Below are 23,447 nucleotides of genomic sequence, written 5' to 3'. Positions count from 1 at the left end.
AATACATATGAATCGACTTGACCGTGGCAACTGTTCATCCGGAAACGCAAAGGTGGTACCCAAAAGTATCGCCTTGTCTTTATCCGCCTCATTACCGTTGGGGGATTCGTTAGACCCTCCAAGAACAACAGTCCCAAAAAAACACATCGTTCGTTTTCCAAGAGTTCAATTGAGAAGAGTTCAATTGAGAAGAGTTCATTTTGTGGAACCCATGAATTCGCCAACTCATGCCCCATCAATAAAAGGATCTGATCCTTTTCATTTCGGCGAACAGACATCACAAAGACGTTCCACCACGCGATGTATTTCACTCGAGTCACAGTGGCTTTCAGGCCCAGAAAACATGAGTTTAACTTCTTAAGATCCACAATATTTCCAAACGCAAGAGAATTTTCACTCTGAGAAAGAAATATATATTTAGATGAAATGTGGGAACCTTCAATTATAGCGCACGCCGCAACATCATTGAAATCAATTCCAGTAAGTTGAAAGCCCGTATCGCAAAGAATGATGATGGGAGGTACTTCTCCAAGGCAAAGAACTGCATTATGGCTTTCCAAATTAAATAATTGCACAGGCTGCATCCTAATAAGTGTTTCCCGAGCAGCACTTCCCATCAACATTGCTTCCAAAGAAATATCCGCGATATACCCATTCAGTAATCCAACAACAAGTCGTGGTGTATGAAGGTGTGACAAAATACACATGGAACACGAGGTTGACGAACAAAAAATGCGACCCTTCAATAAAATCTCTCCATCCTGAACCTCATACAAACAAACGGCACCGGAGTTCCATTCTCCAATTACAAAACCCCGCGAAGATGAAATTACCAAACATGAAACTTCGTTATCCAGCTCAAGTGACGCCCTTGTATGGTGGGTATTGAGATCCACAACGGATACAAATCTTGAGCTTGAGAACACAAGTAATCTCAAATTGGCATCCGCACTTGCATGCTGAATGCCAAATTCATTTTTACAGATAATATATACTCCTTTACCACCCTTCACAAAGTTTACTCCAACTGAAGTCACCTGTACAAATGTGTTTCGCTCAGAAAAATACACAAGTGATAATGTCACTTTCGATTTGTCAAAAGGAGACTCGGAAAGCTCCTTAATAGTAGTCATGTTTGGCGTAGTCTGGAACTGATATACTCCACTATATGCAATCTGTAAATATCTTTCAGCACCTTATATTCCTGTAGGAGTAAAATTTTGCCGAGAAGCTGAGCATCTTTTACGTGAGCACCGAGATCAAAAAAATATATCTCATCGGCAAATTGCATCCAACAACAGCTTCACTGGGATTAATGTACCTCCGAATAAAATCATTCAGCCCCATGCTGGTGATGCGATCCTTCCCCTCCAGCAGTAAATCCTCCACCCGACTGTCAAGGGTCCACTTCGTTTGCTGCCTTTTCCCCACTCCTCTGCGAGTCGCATCGGGTTGATCCGTCTCAGTATGGAAGTCCGACCTCGCTCTCTTCCGACAATCTCCTTGCGGCACAGTAGGCGCTTGACTCTCCACATTGCCGCCTTGTACACTCTCCGGCCTTCCAGCAGGCATTGTTTCTCCTTGTTTTATTAGTTGGATTGAGTTAAATCTAAACCAATGGCCACCAAACAAAAAAGGGAAATGAGAAAAAAAATACAATAGGCACAGTCGTGGCTCGAAGCCACAACAAGAGACTCACCCACACAGTGTGACGGCACAGCGTGCGATACACACCACATGCACGAGGACCACCGCAACGACGGCAATTGGGTGCCATCCACCCAGCACAGTGTTTTAAAGCGCAAACAATAATAACAACGTGGTGCGCACGGAGGGTTCGCCCACGCATACCGTTCGCCACGGCCCCGCACCCCTGTGGCACCGCCGTCACCGCACGCACTTTTCAAGATGAAATGCGCGCAATAAACCCTGACAGAAATACACAAAAGTGGGAAGAGAATTCGGTGCAGCAACGGCTACACGCAGGGACCGCAAATCATACACACCGCAACGGCGATGCATCACGGTAATCCCTCCACACAGAAAAGAGTGCAATTACATGCTTTATGGAAAATATCTGCGGTGTGCATGGCAAAAGAGTGCCGTGACGCTGCCTTTCATATTTCATTCGCCATTCACGCATCACTGGGAAGCACGCAGCCACCACTCCTCCGCTCCGCTCCCCGTGCTGCTCGTGTCGCTCCACTGGAGGAAGTTGTCACCGCACATCCCCATCACCGTGCATTGCGGAATAAAAACCTACCACACGGCATGGGTGCGGTGCCACCCCGCCAATAAATCCCAGGAAACTCCCCGCTGCCTCGTGTGGCACGGACGGCAGTATCATTATGCCTGCGGAAGGCTTTTTTTCCAATCAAGAACGCGGCCCCACCACACGCCCGTAAAAACGTTTGGTCCGTCGCACGCAAAGGACTGGAGCGGGAGAACAGCAGGAAAGACAACACCGGCAACCATGAGCAGCCCGCACACGCCAACACACCGCTGCCCTGCATATCACCAAAAACAAAAATACCAAAGAAACATGTCACATCCCAAATACAAATCGCAGGTGCGGTTGCAGCACACACTCCCACCTCCTGGGCGTGTGCAGCCCCTCGCTGCTCGGCGCTCTAAGTGAAATCACCAAAAGCACCAATTCGGGAACATTCGACCACCGCCACAGCAGTCACGCTCCCCATTTCTCACAAAGGCAAGGGCTTGCGACGGCGCAGCGGACGGAGGCACGCATAGTCACAGGGTAATGGACTGCCGCGGGAAGCACGCAACGGCGATGCGCCCCTCCTGTTGGGAAGCCCAACAAAAAATACATGTGTCGCGCAGTCCCCGTGAGCAACACACATTGAACCGTATTCAGCTCCACTACTGTGGCCATCCGCACACACAGCATGAGTGCGACAACGCAGGAAAGGAAGCACGGAATAACAGCACTCATCCCTCCCATAAAGGTCAGGCGGTGTCCGTACTGCCTTCAACAATAATTCCACCCCACCTCACCCTCCTGCATATCCGCAGCAAAAAGGCCCACACGGTGTGCACTACATTAAAAGTTCCTAAAGCGGCAAAAGACGGATCGTCAGAGCGCTGCCCTCTTCTCAACTTTGGGTAGAAGCTCTCTGCTCCTTGTCGCCGCAAGCCTGCGGTGTTATGGAGAGGCATTGCGTTCTCGGCATATCTCTCCATTTACTTCACTTTCCCGACGCCGCAAATGAAGTGACGTCCCACAAGTGATTTCGACCGGTCTGAAGAACGTGACGTATCAGACGCGCTGAAACTGTGCGCGTGTGCGTTATTACGGGCGAGCAACACAATGCTCTCGCACATCCATGTATTCCGATCCTACGCAACACCATATTCGGTAGTGATGAAATTGATGGACAACAAACACGCGCAAATCGCACAATGAATGCCTCTGGAAAACAAACCCCCCATTAACGTCGCCGCAGGCACCGTGACAACAAATTAACAAAAGAAATCCAACCTCCGCGTCCTCCCGCAAGAAGGTGAAGACACACACGCTTGTCCCCTTAGCTTCACTCCAACTCCTCAAAAGTTGACAGGTCCATGGCAGGAGGAATCACGCTACTCCTGCCTCGCTCCCTGTCACGAAGCATGGCACTGTGCATATCCAGTGCATCTGCATCACCCACATACATCCCTTTGGGGCATTCGCCTCGAGAGTCACAAAGCACGCACCGCTAGAAAGTGTACTCCCAGTCTATGCTGCTTCTCCTGAGCGACCTTGCTGCCTTGCCGCACAAACAAGTCCACTATTTACGCATTATGACTGCAGACACGTGCCAGTGGGAACTCCCGCCCTTTCCCTCAGCCTTGCCAAGGGCGTACGCCATACAAATGCCGGTCATAGGGCAGACACACACAGGCGCCGATACCCGTGACAGTGCGTGAGATACTCGCCGCAGAATGAGGTGCCGCAGGTCTCCGCTCACTGATCCAGATTGACCACGCTGAAGCCCACAATTCCCGTCGGTTCGGCATCCCGATGGGTCGTCGTGACTCGTTGACTCCCATGGTGGAGGAGTAACAAGCAAGCAAGAACCAAAAGCCTGGACACTCTGTGGAGTAAAAAAGATAGAAAACACGGACTGGCGCGGGCACAGCTAAGCGCCATGGGAGAAACATCTCAGCTCATCCCATGGAAAACACTTCACCAACGTCACTGCAACATTGGCCTCTTGCTTCTTGGGTGTGTCACTCCTCCCTTCACTCCGTGCCAGCCTCCGTTCAATTCCCCGCCCAGCAGCACTACAAGTCACACTGCGCTGCTTCCGCACAATCACGCTTCGCGGCCAATCATCGTGACGCACCTCCAACTGCAGTCGCATCCAACCTCGAAAGCCCTCGCACCCTCTTCCGCCCTCCTGTGTGTCGAGAGAAGACGTCTCTCTCGCGGTCTTCGCGTCCTCCCCAATAAAGCTCTGCAGTTGTGCCCAAACATCACCGGGTCTCTTGCCAAGAAGGAAACCGTGTGCGACGTGACCAATGTGAGCATACACAAATTAGAAAACGGTTTATGGGCTCTCTGGAGTGCCCTGCGTGCACCCGCATGTACGATGGGAACACACACGGTGCGAGTCGGGCGAGATCACCGTTCCACCTCGCATCTCCGCCAGGTGAGTCGTTGACGGCTCCACCCCGCTTCACGACAAGTCGAATAACAGTGCACACGTAAGTGGCTGTGCTCTGCATTCACATGTGGTTCCCCTTTTGGGTCCAACGTCACCGGGTGGCGGAAAGAGACGACTCGCATTGTCATTCTTCCATTTGCTGCTCCCGCCTCATTTCCCGTAAGGAGCCACTGATCCCTCTCTCCTTGGCGATAAAGGGTCCTCACGCATGGGATGCATCCTGCCTCGTGTGGCATGAGGAACAGCAGAGAGTCCCCAACGTTGCCAATGCGGGATTGACCGTCCAGTGCGGTGAGTACAACACGCTGGATCAGCCGGAGGATCGTCGTGCACAATTCAGTCCGCCCGTGGCGGATACAATCCTCGGGCAGCCACACCTGTGCAGAACAGAACACCCTTTTGGAGAACGCCGAGCGGCTCCACCGACGTGTCGGAAAGCCTCACAAAAAGAGGTCCGGTCAACCTGCGGCACATTACCGTGCAACTTTAATATCCTGACATCGAGAAGAGCGTTTCTACCTGAGAGTGTTCGCCCGCATCATTATCATCATGAATGCTCAAATCATCTCAACAGGCAACAATGGAATCGCTCTCGTATTGCCCATGCCCGTTGGCCTCCTCCACCCGCCGCATCACGTCCGTATGAATGAAGTCTCGTCATGCACAGCGACGCCCGCTCGTTTCAGATAAATACAAATATTTTATACTCACCAAGGTAGCAGTTCAGTTCTCCCTCCACAGGCACACCTCATAGAGGACGTCCTTCTGTTCCCTTTGCCGAATCAACGCACCGCATCCAGTGGATAAGCCCTGGTAGTTTCACCAAAAAATAAGGGTTCGATTCCCACAGTAGCGAATACTCTGTATGTTATAGAACGCACAGCTTATTGTGCTAGTGCACCGCCTCGACGGCCGCCTCGCAATGGTGCAAAGATGTCATTGCCCCTGCCTGAGTGAGGCCCAAGCCCCAAATTACACGCACACAGAAAAGCACACGGCGCATTTGAAAATATATTAATATTTTTTTACGGCACATCTATGGGAAGGAGCACCACCCCCGTATGCATGTTGGCAAAGCAACGGCCACACAACGGCGGTGCTAAAAAAAACGCACCCAGAAACCGAGGAAAATGGAAGAGGGGTGTGGAACACCCACAAGAAATGATGGATAGCCCATTTAAAACTGGCAGCAAAGAAAAGGAAAAAAACAGCAGCAGCACTGGTGGTGACCATCATTTCCTTTTTTCTTCCCTTCACTCGCTAATAACCCAAACACGTGGGGTTCAAAAGTCCTCTTCACACAAAATTGTGCGGCAGTTAGCCTCTCTCCAACCAGCCGCCTCAATACATCCAAAAGAGCACACAAGAAAAGCACGAATAGCCATGGGAAAAAAAGAGAGAAAAACAATAAAAGATCCCACGGCATTAGTACGGAGGCGGAGCGACACGCTTTTCGCACAATTAGTCGTAAAGTCGGCCAGAGCAAAAGATATCCAGGCCCGAGCAAACTCGGACGCCACAGGCGGTTATTGTGCTCCTTTGAGACTTTTCAGCCGGCTCCTGTTCCACCCGAAGGAAGAGGGCTGGCGGAATGTGGTTCTCGCCGCAAAGAGCTGCTGCATCGGGGGCCAAAGAAACAAATCCTCGCATATTGCGGGTGTCAAGTGGGCCGCCCCACCGCATTTCCACGTCGCTATCGCTTGGCTGCGCACGTGCGCCTCTTCACGTACCCCGTCGTTCCTCAAGAAGCCTTTCCGCAGGAGTCCTCAAATGCAGTGGACGCTTGAGAGCAACAAGCCAGGCCTCGCAATCGCTGTCAGTCTCACAAACACCTCCAATGATTTCCCACCGCGAAGTAAAAGTGCAAATGCGCGGTGGTTGTTTGTTCCAAGGTTGGATGGAGTGATGTTTTGCGTGGGATCATGGCGGTGCGTCCCATTGTCAAAAACTGCCTCCTGGCGTGTCTTTGCCAGCTGTGCCTCGCCGCTGTAGTTCACAAATGAGGTTGTGGACAGGCCGATGAGAACTTTTTCGATGTCACGTATCCACATGGTGACTGGAGGCCGTTTGCGATTCAACGGGAATCCCTGATGGTCCAGCTCACAGGAATGAATACGTTTGCAGTCCTCCGAGAGAAAATATATGCGTCTGCGAGCATTGCCCTTGCTCGGTATCTTTGTCACGCAGACCCCGTTGCGTAAGTAATTCAGCACCTGATCCACAACAGAACTGAGGTGGCATTCCGTTGCCTCGGCGTCATGCAGTTTTCCATTTTTCTTTGCCACGTAGTCATCAAGCATACGATGTCGATACACCTCGAGTCCCCGTCCCAGCCTCTCCTTGCGGGACTTTTCCTCTTCGGCACTGGCCAATTATGTCTGTTCCTCTTGCGTGAAGACCTCGTCAAACTGGCGTCGAATGATGTCCGTCTAGCCCGGATTCACAGGAACATCCTCAAGGGAAATGAGCTTCGGCAAATACTCCTCAATCATTTTGACTTCGGCAGCAAGAGCCCTCTCGGCGGCGTCCTCCTTTGCTGTCGCCTGCTCGCAGTTCTTCTTCCGCTCCTCGGCCAAGGGACGCACCTGTTCCGGGGATTTTGCATTCATTTCCTTAATCTGATGAATCCACTGCCTCCGCTGGCGACACCGCTCCTCCCGGACGGTCTTTCGCACCGCCTCAATAGAATGCCGCTCCCGCATGACGGCCTCTCGCCCCCTCGCCCCGTCAAGTTTAACCATCTCGAGCTGCTGCTCCTTCGTCTCAATGGCGCTCTGCCGTAGGCTGAGTCCCGGCTCCAGCTGCTGCATCGCCTGCCGCAACTTCTCAGAGGCACTCTCCTCGTCCTCTTTCCTCATTCGAATCTTCTCCAACGTCTGCTCGTACTCCCAAATGCGGTTTTCGCGGCCGGTCTGCAGAGCACTGCTCTCCCGCTTTTTCGCCTCCAGAGCCCTCTCAATTTCGTCCAACGTGGCCCCACTTCTCTGCTCAAGCTCTTTGATCATCCTCCCCGCCTCATGCTTGGCACGCTCGCGAACCACACTCAGCTGCCGTTCCCGCGCCTCCTCACGGTTGCTCTCAATGGCGTTGACGCGCTTCATCCCTTCCTCCTTTATGCCTGAAATGGCTTGTTGGATTCATAGCCACAATGCCTGTAGTTGTACACGGCCCGGGCAATCATGAGTTCATCCCGCAACTCCATGATTTCCTGATCAGGACGCCACTTGTCAACGGCAAGATCCCTTGTAACGTATCTGATTCCGGTTGAGCCAAGAATATTACCAACACGACGAGTCATGGAGAGACAATGGAACGATTCCTCCGCCCACACGGCATCCAAAAAGGCGTGAGCCAATAAAGCCGTCTCGGTAGAACCATTGAGGCTATTGTTGCGGTTGCCTTTTTCCGTGTTGTACGCTCGGCGCAACAACTCACTGAGTTCTGACATGCCGAAGGGAACACGCAGACGACGGCGGCAAATGCCGGAGACAATTCCTGCTGCCGACACCAGTGCTCGTTGGACCCCTTCGTGGTGTAGCTGCGCGGCGGCATCAATGCCACACAAAGCGGACCGTTCGGCATCTCCCAAGGCGACAAATGTCAGGGAGTTTGCATCCATATAATCTGCAAACTCCGCCTCACAATCATCGCGGTAAAGCTGAAGAACGACGGTGTCGGGAAAATACGAGGGCATTGCCTCCAGCTCAGGCGTTGGCTGCTTTTCAAACAGCACGGGGAAAGGCTATTTCTCATAGTTTTTGACGATAGTGTCCATCGCCGCTCGAGCGTCGCCGGCCAATGAGACACAAATTCGTGCTGCCATTCGCACACGCGGTCCCTCCTTCACGGAGCCAACAATAACTCCGAGCTCGTTGTCGGCGTCAAGAAGTTCTGCGCGGTGCTCTGTTGACCCAATGACGTGGCATGAGAGGGCAAAAATGCCCTTTTTGGCGCCCAGCCGGATAAATTCAGTGATGACTCGAGCAGCATATACTTCTCCAGCTGCAGAGCCGTACATGAGTTGTCGCTTTGGTGAAGAACGCACGCCGTAGCTGAAGGCCACCATGTTCTTGCGTTCCTGAGTAAAGTTGGGGGCGGCAGTGGCACACAATTTTCGGAAGAGTGTACTTGCGTCCGGCACGTCCAACGCCACATCGACGTCAAACAAGGCCTCAGCAACCGCAAATCCGGCATCCCTCAGGGGCTGGGGCAATTCAACTGCGCCGTGTTGCCGTCCACCCGCATTGTCACGGGGAGCTGCGAGGACGGCGTCGTGGTTTGGTGGGAGTAGAAACGGCTTTCGCCTCCATTGAAAGAACATCACATTGAATACTGCGCTGTGTGTTTTTTGCATCACACACAGGAAGTTCAAAGACAAGAAGGAAGAAAAGAAAAGAAGAGAGACCGAGAGGGAAACAACACTGAATACTCTTCTGGGCCGCCGGCCGGACTCTGAAATCATCCAAAAGGACAAGGAAAAAAAGCGGTAAATGGAGAGGCAATGAGTTCGCCGCAATGTTTCCCCCAAAATATGTGCACATTCCGTCAATCACTGCCGTGGAATTCTGCAGATGGTTAGAATTAGAAACACTTATCCCCCGCGAAGCGGCAGGCCTTTGAGGCTCCTCCACCCACAAGGTGGGAAGCACAAATTGGGTGGGAAAGCAAAAATAAAAAATAAAAAATAATATTTTCGTCTGGCAGCTGTCGGTTCCCTGACTCCCTCAATCGCGGTCTCCCAAAAGACAGTGCGATAGAAGAGAAAAAAGCTGTGAAGAGATATCTTCGCTTGCGCGAGATATGAATTTATTTGGGCAGCCAGCCGTCCTCAGAGGCATTCGTTTCACAAAATCCCATAAAAATAAAATAAAAATCTGCGGCCCCTGTAGTGCGCAACAGCCTCCAGTGACGTTGCGCCTCCGGTGGAAAAAATAAAATAAAATGAAAAGAGGGTGTGGTGAGTGTGGCACTGCCGATCACAACGGTTCTCTGAAAAGAAAAGCATTCCCTGTCTAGACCCCGTCGGCACACACACATAAAAATCGTTAAAATACTTCCTAATATATTTACCAAAACAAAATGCACTTTGTTCCCCCACTATTTTTTTTCAATCTTATTGCCTACCCATTTCTAAAAGATTTCTGTATTCACTTTGCTCGGATTTTATTTACAAAATCAGGTGTCAACACAAACTGGTATTGGTGTACCTTTCCTTTCCAGAAGGCCACAATATCTTTTTCATCGTCGCTCAAATTTTTGGTATCGACGGGACCACATCTCTGCCAGTTCGTTATCATTGTGCTGTTTTCGTGCTGTATATAAATCATCTCCCACGACATGTCTTGGGATAATTTCTTCCAGCCCTTAAAATATGCCGCCAGGCGTTCATTGAACAGACTCACAGTGCTGGCGGTGGTGTGGTGCGCACCCGCCGTAGTCATCTGCAGCCCCACCAGCGTCTTCCGCGGCGAATCAACAAAGAAAAAGCCGTCCACCAGCGGAAAGTTTTGGGCCGCCGGTATGTACAGCACCCTGTACTCCATCGGAATCCTCTCGACACCGTTTTCCAGTTTACCTAATCCAACGGTGCGGGTGGGGTGCCCTTGATGGTTTACTTTCAGCACTGAATCCTGTGCTTTATTACGCTTTGATGACCTCAGCTCCTTGAGTTCCTTTACTAATGCACTGACAAACTCCTCACGCATGAATACGCGCAAACCTAATTGTTCCAGAAAGTGGGAAACAAGAGCACCACGCGATGCCAATATTAGCAACAAAAGATCCTTCGCACCCATTTCCTTTGCCAAACGGTCCGCAGTTCGAAACCCGATATCATCACATATCGATGCGTTCAGAAATACCTCAGCACCTTCAACTGTTTTTACCCGGACAATCTTCACAAGTTTGTGAGACGGATCCTCGGAATACCATTTTTCCTCTCCTCCCATGGAAAAGTACTTTCCAACATCAGTATCTTTGATTGCTAGCAAGGCACCATTAACGGCACCCAAGCGAACAATACAACTTTTCGCATCAAAGATGTAACGTAGAATCGGCCCCACTTTTTCCATGTGTTTTTCAACCATCTTCCAGTATCCCGCTTGCTTATCTGGTTCCAGACCGCGTTTCATCCATGCACACATCGCCTTCACATCCATCTCGTCGGGGCAATTCATGATGATTCGACTGGCTTTTGTTTGCTTCTCCCACTCATCATAGTTGGTTACCTTTGGGGATGACACCACAATCATGCCCCATCCGGTGGAGGGCGCAAAACCTGTGTCGGGCGGTGTTCCTTTCTTTGCCACATCGTAAATAATATACCCCTTCATCCCACGCTGCCTCAAACCATCCAAAACACACTTCGATGTTTTGTTACCCTCGTATTTTGTCACCGCCTTGATGGTCTTGTCAAACACGTACATCGTTTCTCCAAAACAGTGGACAACCACTTGGAGTTTCTCCGCATCGTACTGCAGCAGCTGGTAGAGGAGGTACGAACCGGCAGCCATCGACTTCCCGATCCCGGGCGTCCCAATCAACACACGCGGCAAAGGTGAAGAATTGAGAGTCAAATCAAAATTGCTGAACCACTCGGTTAGATCGCGCTCGACGATCTGCCACACTCGATCCACCTCGCAGTTAATAAAGAAGTCATTGCCAGCCCCACGCAGCAAATTCAGCGTGTACGGCCATCCCTTTTCCGAGGTGAGCACCATCAGCCTGGGAGGTGCTTCACCGGATTGCTGCACAGCGTCATCCTTTTCGATAGTGTTGCCAGCTTTCTTGTACGTCCATGACTGTTTCGGTTTCCCCTCCTTCACCTCCATTCCCGTCCCCTTTTTCTTTCGCTTATCGCCGTCGGGAATTTCCACGACATGGTGCCAACTCGCATTGTACACAGACTCGTACAATCCCTCCATTTTCATCGCTTCAATCGTCGTCATTCGGTTCCTCGCTTCCTGAAGGGCTGAATCCAAGGATTGTTTAGTGAGTTTATGAACACTTTTTTTTACGTTTGCAGCAGCTTCTGACCACCCAAGTAGATTGCTCACACCATTTTTGTAAATCTTGCGTACATCTTCCTCCAAATCCATTTCCTCCCTTACAGTCCTCTCCATCCTCGCATAAGCATCGGTTTTCTGTATTTCTTTCAATGCTCCCTTATCACGGATATACTTCGTGGGGTCCTTGAAAAACTCCTTCAGCAAAACATTCCGATTGGTAGCCAAAATGCCTTTGCCTGCCGTCCAGTTCCATCGTAAGAAAGTCGTTCAGCTTTATGTCATTGACGCGAACTCTTCCTTTGAACAGTACATCTTCGATCGTGGTGGAAATGGCAAATTTCATTTCTTGCGCTCGTTTTAGCCTTTCTGTCAGTATCTGAGTGAGGGCTGCGTTTAGTTTTCCCTTTGCAAGAGGAGTGACCGTATCCTTCCTTTTAAGGCTCCTCCATTGCTCGAGAGAGAACACACCCTTGTGATGAAGTTTATAAGTAGCCTCCAGCTCTTGGTACTCTGTTAAATTAAAAATAATTCTAAGAAGCTGCTGTTTTTTTACGTAAGCACCCGGATCCTGAACAAACACCTGTATCGTCACGTTGTGGTCTTTACCAACGACCGCCCTGCCGCCAATATAATTCCGAAGAAAATCGTTCAGCTTCATGTTGGTGCTGCGAGTGTCTCCACCCAGCAGAACGTCCTCTACGGTGCTGCTCATGGTCCACTCTGGTCGCCGCGTTCCCTCCACTCCTCTCCGTGCTGCAGCGTCGGAACCATCGCCGGAGATGCCGCTTCGAGGCGCCATCACAACACCCGTGCGGTGAAGCATTCCACTCGCACCGCCCAACTGCGGCCAGCAGATGTCGCTGGCTCCAAAGTACACTCGCGGCTGTTTCGTCCCGCAGTCCCAATGACGTTGGGCGTGGCACTCGCACGGCGGGGCGGTCGGCGCGCCATGCAGCCGCACTGCAACGCCTGTCGGTGAAACAGTCAAGACCCACCGCCCCCGCAGCAACACAACGTGCAATCGGCCACAACACCGCCACATTATTGTCCTTTTCTATTTTATTTATTTTATTCACGTTTTCTGTTTGCCTGTTTTCCCTATCACTAACACTAAAAATAAGTGTGCACCTTCACAAAAGAATAAAAAGAAAACACAATCCCACCGTTCCGCCGCGGGTCAACACTCTCCTCCATCCACCACCATTGTCGCACAGGAAAACGCAGTCACATCGCAGAGTCAGCACCACAGTGCGCACAGCACCATCGTGCACTGAACAATGGCCTGGACGCGGCCATGCATCGCCCCGCTCCATTTTCCCACCACTCAAGTATTGCGTGCCCGCACAAAGCAGCAAACACAATCAGTGTGCACACAAACCCAATCAACGCCCTCACTCGCTGAAGCACATTATTCGCATGGGGTGACAACATTTAGGAACACACCAGCTGTAGCAGGCTGCATGGAATTTCCCTGCCAACCCTGCGAAGAGACACAACAACTCTACCGAATCAAATTGACAGCCCCTCGGTGTTGCCTGCAGTTCACATGGCAGGAAGAATTCCGCACACGCATAGTTCCAAATCCCTCGCTGTTTGAGTGCACATCAACAGAACATAAGAAAATACGAGTGCAAGATGACGTTTAAATACGTGAAATCTTCAGCCTGTTTTGTTTGATGGTGTCGGCGAGCAATCCCATAAAATCCAATCAAAGTGGCACGCCGGACGGAATGGCGTCAGTTAATAAATAAAAATAATTGCGTCAATGCAAAAAAGCAACGGAAGAGTTGGCGCATGAGATTGACAGTGACAACTGAGGCGCCGAGGAGCACTTCGGTGTAAAACTGGCCGTCCGGCAGAAAGGACAAATAAAACAAAAGGGCAACAAACCCTCTCGTTCAATGTTTTCTAGCAGCAACAAGAGAAAACAAAAACTAAAAGATACACCAAAAAAAAAAGTGTGTAGACAATTTCCCTCTCATCGTAACCCAATTTATCTCAAAGTTGGACTTTGTTGAAGTGCAAGACATCATTCAAAACTGAGAAAAAATTACATCTGAGACGTTTGCGTGATGAGTATCCGGAATACTCTTGACGACAGTGAGGGAAAGGCAGACGCCTTAGTTCCCCTCACATTTGGCCTGACGAAAAAAAAAAAATCCCACAAACACGCATTTGTATGGTTGCAGTAAGGCTTTGCCTTGACAAATCAACAACAGTATCAACAAAGGGAATGCAGCAGTTTTCCGGGCGTATGGCATGTCCCAATCAACTGATGTGGCACACTTTGCCGTGTGCGGGGCATTCTTGAGAAAGTTGTTCGTTGTGCTCTCTTCACCCTCCTCTATGGATGCAATTTCGGTACAAATGGAAATAAGTGCATCGGCCAAACGATCCAACTCCCGCTTTGACTCTGACTCTGTGGGTTCAGTCATGAGTGTTCCCGCAACAGGAAATGCCAGGGTAGGTGAATGAAGGCCGTAATCCATAAGTCGTTTCGCCACATCTTCTGCCTCAATTTGTGCTGTTTTTTTAAATAGCCTTAAATCGATGATAAACACGTGAGCGCAGAAATCGTTTTCCCCCAGAAAGAGAACCGGGTAGTGGCCGTCAGGACGCTTCTTTAAATAGTTGGCATTTAAAATCGCATACCCCGTGCATGTCTTGAGACCCCGTGAACCAAGCATCCACATTAATAAATAAGAAACTGGAAGAATAGACGCTGGTCCGTATGCTGCTTGAGAGACTTGACCAAAAGGCTGGGAACCACCAACATTTTGAATAAAAACAGAATCTGGCAAGAATGACGCCAGGTGCTGACGAACAGCAATAGGACCCATGCCTGGCCCACCACCACCATGAGGAATTGAAAACGTTTTATGGAGATTAATCTGGCACACATCGCCCCCAATACATCCAGGTGCCGTGCAAACCAACATGGCATTCGTGTTTGCACCACCAATATAACATTGCCCTCCATCGTAGTGCACCATCGAAGTAATGGCCAAGATTTCCCTGTCAAACAAACCATACGTACTCGGATACGTTATCATAATGCACGAGAGATTCCTTGTATGCTTTTGGCAAGAATTTTCCAGATCCTTCATGTCAATCCTTCCATCCGCCAAACACTTTATCTTCACAATCACCATCCCTGCCAAGAGAGCCAAAGCAAGATTTGTGCCATGAGCACTTTCTGGAACCAAGCAAACATTGCGATGGCTCTCCTTTTTTGAATTATGATACGAGCGGATCACACAAAGACCAGCATATTCACCCTGAGCACCACTATTTGGCTGAAGTGACACGGCATCTAAAGCGGTAATATCCCTTATTTTCTGCTCCAGATCCAAACACAACGCACTATATCCTCGCGTTTGCTCCTTCGGTGCAAGAGGGTGAAGGTTGGTAAATTCTGGCCACGACAAGGACAACATGGCGGAAGCTGGATTAAGTTTCACGGTACAAGAACCCAAGGGCACACAAACATGCGTGAGACCATAATCTTTTCCATGAAGACGGTGAATGTACCGCATAAGCTCACTCTCACTCTTGTACTTTTGAAAGATTGAACGCCCAAGAAAAACAAGTTTTCGTAACATTTGCAAAGGCATTGCTCTCTTTTGTTCTGCGAGTTTTGAAAGGACACCTATCACAGGAAGTTTTTGGCCCTGCTGCCTCCAAGAGAGACACTACATGGCCCTCGGTAGTGGCCTCATCCACCGATATGGAGACGGTGCCATGACTATAATCAACAAAAATATTAATGCCTTTTTCCACGCAGCATGTCACGTATTCTTCAGGCGTTATACCTTTTAAATTTACGGTGATGGTATCAAAAAATGCACCATTGACCACTGTATGCCCTACAGACTCTAAACCAACAGAAAGTATTTTGGCTTTACTGAGCATTTCGCTCGCAATTTCCTTCAAGCCCTCAGAGCCGTGATAAATGGCATAAAATGCCGCAACATTTGCTAGGAAAGCTTGTGAAGTACAAATATTGGATGTGGCGCGTTCCCTCTTAATATGTTGCTCCCGCGTCTGAAGCGCCATGCGTATGGCCGGACAACCCGTCGAGTCTTTACTTACACCAATGACGCGACCCGGAATCAATCGCTTAAATTCCTCCTTGACGGCAAAAAATGCGGCGCGAGGCCCTCCAAACCCTAGTGGGGCACCAAAGCGTTGGGCAGATCCCAAAACAACATCGGCTCCCACTTCTCCCGGAGGTTTGAGAAGAACAGAAGCCATCAAATATGTCCCACAACAACTGACGACACCATGTTGTTTTGCCTTCTCAAACAGTGTCGTAAAATCATGAAGCATCCCCATGGCATCTGGAGTTTGTACCAAAATTCCACAAAGTGAGGAATCGCTCCAATCAATCAAATTTGGATCACCAACAACGACCTTTATTTTAAGGGGCTCAGCCTTTGTTTTTACCATCTCTACGCAAGATGGCAAGACATCCCTCGATAATAATAAAAGTTCATACGCTCCTTTCGACCATGATGAAAGGCAAGGTACATTGCCTCAGCACATGCAGTAGCTTGATCCAGAAGAGGTGCATTTGCCACATTCACAGCTGTCAAGTCTATAATCATGGACTGAATATTCAACAGGGACTCTAGACGGCCTTGAGATATTTCAGCCTGGAAAGGAATGTATGGGGTGCACCATGCAGGATTCTCGATAACGTTACGAAGTATTACAGGTGGTGTTTGTAGAAGGGCAGATGTTGGAGCCATTCTATAGTGGCTGCCCGCGGAGTAAGGTTATCCTTGCTGCTGAATTCCTTCGTACGCTTACCAGAGCTGCACAATTGAGGTGTAGTTACTACGACTGGTAAGAGAAGAAAAAAAAAAACAGGTGGTGTGATCGATTCATAGTAGCCTTGCCCAATTATGCTCTTTAATGCCTCATTCCGTGAACCCAGTGAATGGAGAAGCGAAAGGGCATCCTGCTCGCTCATCGCCGGAGCCTCTTTTAAAGGACTTCGCAAAATATTCTCTGGGATCACAGCAGTGATGCGGTCCGACAGACTTCCTTGCCAATTATTCAAAGCATAGAAATTGATTCTGCCGCTGATGGTGCGATATGGCGATTGACGTAACTGTTTGTAGCAGTCCGTCGTACAAACGCCAGTGGCAACGTGGAGAAATGATGAAAGCAACGATACATTATTGTGTTAGATATGTGCTCGTCACCCTCCTTCTCTCTCTCGCACACGCGTTAGTTTTCTTTTACTTTGGATAAAAATTGGGCTTCACAGTTTAAAATCCACAGGTACAAATACAAAATATAATTAAAAAATAAAAATAAATTTAAACAATAATCAAAATAATGATAATATCCCATTAAATAACAAAAACAACAACCAAAAAGGATTGTCAAGGAAAATAAGCACGCATTTATATGAGCAATTCCAATTTTCATCCCCGCACACCACACGTAGCCCCAGCGTCCCTTTATCCATGGACCTTCACGTCGGGTATTCACTAAAGTAGGCGTGACGAAGGGCGCCAGCCGCAGTCAAACGCTTCTGAGGATCCAGGCAAAGTAATCTTCGCAACAAATCCAATGCACATTCAGAGGCATCCGGGAAAAATTCACGGAGAGGAAGAGGACGTTTCGGCTCAAAGTGCGCCTTTCCCCAATCGGGAAGCAGCACCGCCGATGGCCACGATGTGGGCGTCGGTGTCCCTAATACATCAAATATTCGTGACGACTGCCAAATATCTCCATCGCCTGCAAAAAAAGCACCACTGTGCCCCCGTAGAAGTTCCGCAAATACGCACCCTGATGGCCACACATCAATTTCGGGTCCGTAGTGTCGCTGGCCCAGAAGTAACTCGGGAGCTCGGTACCACCTCGAAACGACTTCGTGAGTCATGGATGCTTCCGTATCCCATACACGACTTAGTCCAAAGTCGCCGAGGCGTAGTTCCCCCTCCGCAGTCAAGAAACAATTTGAAGGTTTCACATCTCGATGAAGAACACCCTCGCTGTGTATGTACGCTAACGCCAAAAGAAGCATCTTAAATAAAGACTTTGCCTCTAACGCGGGCAGAGGATTGCTGGCAGTTCTCCCCGAGAGGACTGTTGCCAAGTCAGTCTTGCAACGCTCCATCACTAACGCCAAGGAGCAGCCACACGGAACTACCTCATATGTCCGAATAACAAAAGGGTGCACCAATCGCATTGCAACGAGTAGTTCCCTCGCCGTGGGGTGCGGAATACCCTCATCGAGACGTGGAGTTGTGACGAATTTAATTGCGGCTGGCACTCCAGATTCCTTAACAACTGCAGCACGAACGACGCCAAAGCGGCCCTCACCAATTGGGGATCCAACATTAAAACGATCCATGTCAAGCGACCACCTCTCTCTTCTTTCTCTTCTCCACCCCTCCCTTCCATTCTACGGCATCGTGAAAATATAAATGGAACACAAAAAATTGACTCCGGTGATGCCAAAATCCCTCCGCACCCAAAGATCATCCTCAATGCCCCTCCCTAATGAGCACATGCATAGAAACTGAAAGAACTCCAATTTATCTCAAAAGAATCCATTTTTTGTGGTGGTGGCAGTTATTGTTTTCTCCTCGTCAGAATCTAATTATTTCAAAAACTTTCTCGTATTTAAGAATTCTGACTCTCTATTCACAACAGGGGCAGTCGCACCAGAGTACATCTTTGCTCGAGCGAACAAACTCACTCTTTCATTCCTGGGTTTCTCATGGCGCACTTCCACCTCAACAGGGGGAGGAGGAGGAAGAGAAGAAGACTGCTGCTCTTCCGTGGAATATTTCGGTGTGGCTGTGGCCACATCACCCTCATTTTTGGCTTGCAGTTGTGCCGCACGATTCCCAACCAAAAAGGGAGACTGACCCATAGCCGTGTTCTCAGGGGCAATAAGATCATCTACACAGAAAAGAAATTCCTCAGCGCCTGTGCTCAATGCACACTCCCGAGAATCATCCGCACAACAACCGCCTGTATGCTCCCTCACCACCAATGATTGACTGAGAGAGTTCTTTTTCCGCAATAGCTCATCACGTAGTTTATTAACGGTTGACGCGCCACCCCTCTTGGCTGCTACTCGCAAAGGAATGGAGTGAGTTGCCCTCCGAACTGTCGCATTGGGGATGCCGCTGTCCGTCTTTAGACACCGATTCGTCCGGTACGTTTTTATCTCTGTAAAAGACCCGCGTGTACGGCCCAAACCTCCCTCTTGCGTGCGCCGCCAAAATGCATCACACCGTTGCCTCTTGCTTCTCAGATATGAAGGCGGCGCATCTTCGGCTTCACGATCGCTGATGCTCTGCTCACTTTCCCCCGAGTCATCCGGAGATAAAATACGTCCAATTGTTTTTGTTGCGTCTTGTGAAAATGCGTTTGCCACACCTGCGGCACCCGCGCTCCCTCGCCACCAAAAAGAACGCTGTCGCCAGATTCCTTCCTTGCCCTCTTAAACTCCTTCAGAAAAACGGAAACGTCCATTTTCTTCAAAAGTAAAAAGAAGAAAAAGAAGCAAAAAGAAAAAGAAATGAACATGTGCTTAGATGATGTTGTTGACGTCTTATCCTCAGAAATGTGAGAGGAGGAAAACACAACAAAATGGGAGAAGACAATTTAATCACACATCGCTCCGCATCAACGCGCTCCAAAGAAAAATCATCCAGCACGCATGCACACGCAACAAAAGCCATCAGACAAATAAATCGACAGCAGCCAAACCCGTCGCAAAGCAGCAGAGCCGCAGCCTTAATTTAGTGCCCCTTTTGGCCGCCGGACTCCCCTGCACCGCGTGAGGCGCAATGAAGGAGGCGGGCGGGACGACAGAAAGAAACCGCAGCCGCCACCTTCCCGCGCAGCACCATCAAAATTCGCCCCCACAACTCACACATTCGTTCCAAAAAGTTTCTAAAAACTAAAAGCTAAAAACACTGCAAATCAATAAATATGAGATGTTTTGAGCACTGCGGATTGCAAGGCGGAGCACCCACGTATTCCACAGGAGGGCGGACTGGCACTTCAATTGGAAGGACAAAAATTCATAAGTTTTTCCTCCTCCTTTTGTTTCCCCGTGAGAGCGGGAACGCAGACGAGGGAAAACTCACAGTTTTTCAACGAAAGAAATTCTTTTAACAAAAAAAAAGACGGCAGCCAAATGAGGGCCATTTTTTCTGCAAATTGTGCCGGAGACGAAAGGAATAATTAAATAAATAAATAAATAACACACACAGAAATTACAAAAACACAAACACGCGAAAGTAAAAATAAAAAGGCAACAACTAACATATCATACCGTCCTTATTTTCATTGCAGAGTTCGCTACAAAAAAAAACCCTCCATAGGATCCCCATCGTGCGCATGCTGCAGCTCGGAGGCAGACAGAGTCGAGAGAAACAAGTGTTTGCAATGAGATGCCAAATCACTCGCATTGGCCTCATTCTCTACAACAATGGATTCATTTGAAAACCTCATTTTTCGCAGTAAAATCTCTCTCTCATCCGTTCTAATCGACTTGAGAGATCCACGGCCCAACCTGAAGTGCACATCCACCAAACGCTTAGCGAGCATCAACACGGTTTCCCCACCACTCACTGCAACTAAAATCACCTGACACCTCGCAGCTGGTACATAAATAAGAACATGAATTACGTCAGAGCCCTCTGAATACCGAAGGTTGTCCTGCGGTGCAGCAAGAAAGGCGAGGCCACCGGTGTGTTGCCCATCACCCATAGAGGAGCATACACCTGCCACAGCAGCAGAAACATTGTCGTCGTCATCATCCAAATCAGCATCGTCAGCATTCTCCTCGTCGGGAAATGTACCTGCGGTATTTCGATCTTCTTCTCTTCGTGGCGTCCAAGAGACAGCAGTTGCTGCCTGGGCGAATTCAGTAGCCAAAAGATCGGACTCGCAATTACAGGCATTCACACCGTTCAACTCTTTATGGTGGCTCTGAACACTAGCACAGGACGGATTTGTAGCCTGCGGTGTCTTTGAAAGAAATTCAAAACATTTGCGTCAAACCCGTCATGGTTTATTTACATGAAGATTTTGTGATTTAACGAAAAAGCTCGAGCATGACGCACAAAAAATACCGCCACAGTACCGACAATGATGACCCTGCACCCGAAATTAAATTTTACCTCACATAATTCGCACTTCTGTACTGAGCTATCAGACGTCCATTCGCCTAATACCGATGGCCTGATCGTCATGTGCCATACTTTATTTCTGCTGCATTTAGTAACAGACATAGAAAAGAATATGTGCATACAAATACATATATAATATCACACGTGAGGGGCATCCGTAACAGTAATGACAAGGCCAACCATATAAAGGAAGCTAAGCCGCAGACACACACACTATATATAGGTAAAGAGAGACGGAAAGAAAAAAAAAAGGGAAAACATTGTTGTTGCTTTTTGGTGTTGTTTCGTTTCACAAAAATTGCCTCTACCGTCATGTGCAGCAACATCAATCACTGCCCCAGTGAGTCTTCACCATCACTCTTTTTTACCATGAAAGACAATGGCAACCAAGAAATATCCACCTGAGACGGTGAAGAAGAGTCCCCGTCGTCACTTCCGCTCATGGAGTCTTCACGCAGGCTGCCGTTTGCGAAGGAGTTGTGGATCATCGTTCTAAGAGTGCCGTGCGCAACGGGCCCGAGACGGTGAAGGAATTCATTCAACATGTCGTCGGGGCAATGGGCTGAGCCACGTGAAGAGTCACGGATGGCCACGTCAAGTTCATACGGCAGGAAAGGCCGATCCATTTCCCAGCCACTAGGAAACAAAGGAGTGCGGAGTGCAGCAGCGACAGTATAAGGCGTTATGGCACGTGAAACCGCACAAAATGACGAACAAGCAGATTTGCCTGTTGCCGAGGCAGAGCGCAGACGCGGCCAAGTTCAGCGCGGAGCACAACCGATTCCAGAGGATGAGGGTGCGGCGCCGCCACGCCGTGAAGATATCGCCAGATTGGGCTGGATGAAGCCCCAAGTCTTTTCGCGCGGGCCTCCAGAAGCATAGCGGAGCAACGGCGTAAGGCTTGATTTCGTTCCTCCCTTGTTCGGGTACATTCGGCTCAAAGCAGGCTGTCTCCGGGTGAGGCGACGTGTGTGCTTCGTGTGCTGCTTCGGCGGCGAACTCGGCCTGTTCCATTTCGTGTGTCCACATCGTTTTGGGGCTGTCGCGGCTGCCGCGCGGGATGTGGCGCTCAGCTGCTCGTAAGATGCCTCCGCGAGGATCCAACCATGTGGACACGGTGGCAAGGAGGGTTTCACACAACGATGTAAAAGCAGGGCAATCCGCTTTACGCAGGGCAAAGGTGGCTTTCTTCCGTCAAGGCAGCGTGTTTGCTAGTCGTGGAGTGCCATCATCCATATCTACCAAGTAAGATATTAAGCGGTGGTCCGAGTCCATGGAGGGAGTGGATGTCCAGTGGGAGATGCGTGGGGCGCAATACGCAGCCACGTCAGGAGACGAGGCATCACGATGTGTGATCCGTGTTGCCTGCGTCGGGTCATTCGCCAGCCCAAAATACATATCGATTAGAACAGCGGCGAAGTTATCGTCTCCAGTCCTTGATGGTGTATATGACTGTCCCAGAGTTCACGATGCAAATTCGGGTCACTCGCGATAACCTCTTCGGGCCCAAGCGACAAACGATATTGATAAATGCGGATTATTGGCCAATTGCTGTGGGAGGGTTGTAGAGACTCGCCACGCAAATGCTGCGACAGCCCGGTGGAAATACACGGACAGCAATGGTCTCCAGGAGGTCAGTGTCAGGGAACGGCAGGCGCTCGCACGGTGGAGATTGGCGCACCAGAACGGCAACACCACCACCGCGCCCAGTGCGGGCCTGAAGGCAGTCATTATAGCCAGAAACGTTCGTCGCCACGTCACTACGGTCATTTATTTCCTGGAAAAAGAACGATGTCAGGTGGACGCTGCTCCAATCGCGCCGCAAATGCAATCTTTTTACGGACGAGAGACCTGCGATGTTACGCTGCCAAACAGTGATGAAGCCATCCTCCTCGGTGCCAGGGTTCTTGTGAACGTCACCGCCACGGGCGATATCAACGGAGTGACCGCAGCGAAACGGTCGTGCAGTTCTGTCCGACAGTCTGCAGGCAGACCGCCTCACCTCCCCGCACCGGGCATGGCGTGGAACCTTCTCGGGGAGTGAAGTCACCTTGGTCTCCGTCGTGCTCGCGGCAACGCCCTGCTGCAGAGATATTATACGCAGCCAGAGCCCAGCACCGCGAAAGGGTACGGACCCCATCGCTGGAGTAAACTGCAATACCTATAACGTGTAATTGTCATTAAGTTCTTATCCACAGTCACAGAAAACAAAGCATCTGAGGGCACACACAACCACAACGGGGCATCAGAAAACAAACAGACAAGATGACTGCTGGAACGCGAAAGTGCACGGCTGCCCACGCTGTAAAAAGCCGCGGGACATTTGCTGAAAAGAAAAAAATGTGTACATCCGTCTTCCGTTATGCACTCACTCAAAAACACACAAAAAAGCTGCACGTTGGTGTGCGTGTCTTGCCCGAAGATAATAAAATAGGATACACTCGTTATAGTCGTTTAAACACCCGGTGCCCACACATTATTTATATTCCACTGGGGCACTCGGCGTGGTTTCGTGCCCCCATTCCATTGTCTCTTTTATTAGCCGGCGCCATCGGCGTGACACACAATGCCGAGAGCGTCTCTGATCAAACAAACAAACAAAA

General features: G+C 49.6%; 2 protein-coding genes and 6 pseudogenes across 2 annotated transcripts, besides 11 other annotated features; all 8 read right to left on the bottom strand.

The window, feature by feature from the left end:
- Tc00.1047053509725.139 (damage-specific DNA binding protein, putative) lies at positions 1 to 1,133 on the bottom strand (the record flags this gene model as incomplete). The annotated part of the gene is made up of 1 exon (XM_805738.1): positions 1 to 1,133. A coding segment is annotated over one exon (1,133 nt), but the record flags the coding sequence as incomplete, so codon positions are not given.
- Positions 1 to 2,048: a sequence feature (heterozygous, non-Esmeraldo-like haplotype).
- Positions 2,049 to 16,398: a sequence feature (areas merged during assembly that could not be assigned to a particular haplotype. This can correspond to areas where the two haplotypes were merged or to regions with more than two copies in the genome that were merged during assembly.).
- Positions 3,565 to 4,050, bottom strand: Tc00.1047053509725.126 (annotated as a pseudogene).
- Positions 4,196 to 5,218, bottom strand: Tc00.1047053509725.113 (annotated as a pseudogene).
- Positions 5,674 to 5,695: a sequence feature (AT_rich).
- On the bottom strand, positions 6,092 to 8,977 carry Tc00.1047053509725.100 (annotated as a pseudogene).
- Positions 9,092 to 9,521: a mobile genetic element.
- Positions 9,334 to 9,361: a sequence feature (AT_rich).
- Tc00.1047053509725.80 lies at positions 9,815 to 12,718 on the bottom strand (annotated as a pseudogene).
- Positions 13,795 to 16,860, bottom strand: Tc00.1047053509725.60 (annotated as a pseudogene).
- Positions 16,399 to 16,542: a sequence feature (haploid, non-Esmeraldo-like haplotype).
- Positions 16,543 to 21,096: a sequence feature (areas not merged during assembly with more than two copies in the genome that could not be assigned to a particular haplotype).
- Positions 16,965 to 17,027: a sequence feature (T-rich).
- Tc00.1047053509725.50 (protein kinase, putative) lies at positions 17,160 to 18,044 on the bottom strand (the record flags this gene model as incomplete). The annotated part of the gene is made up of 1 exon (XM_805737.1): positions 17,160 to 18,044. One exon carries the CDS (start codon positions 18,042 to 18,044, stop codon positions 17,160 to 17,162), a length of 885 nt encoding a protein of 294 aa, XP_810830.1.
- Positions 19,890 to 19,914: a microsatellite.
- Positions 20,012 to 20,908, bottom strand: Tc00.1047053509725.30 (annotated as a pseudogene).
- Positions 21,097 to 23,447: a sequence feature (areas merged during assembly that could not be assigned to a particular haplotype. This can correspond to areas where the two haplotypes were merged or to regions with more than two copies in the genome that were merged during assembly.).
- Positions 21,300 to 22,700: a mobile genetic element.

Source organism: Trypanosoma cruzi, genomic scaffold, assembly GCF_000209065.1.
Source record: "Trypanosoma cruzi strain CL Brener 1047053516433 genomic scaffold, whole genome shotgun sequence".
NCBI lineage: Eukaryota > Euglenozoa > Kinetoplastea > Trypanosomatida > Trypanosomatidae > Trypanosoma > Trypanosoma cruzi.
The sequence above is the reverse complement of the archived record's forward strand: the minus strand, read 5'-3'. Positions and strand labels throughout refer to the sequence as shown.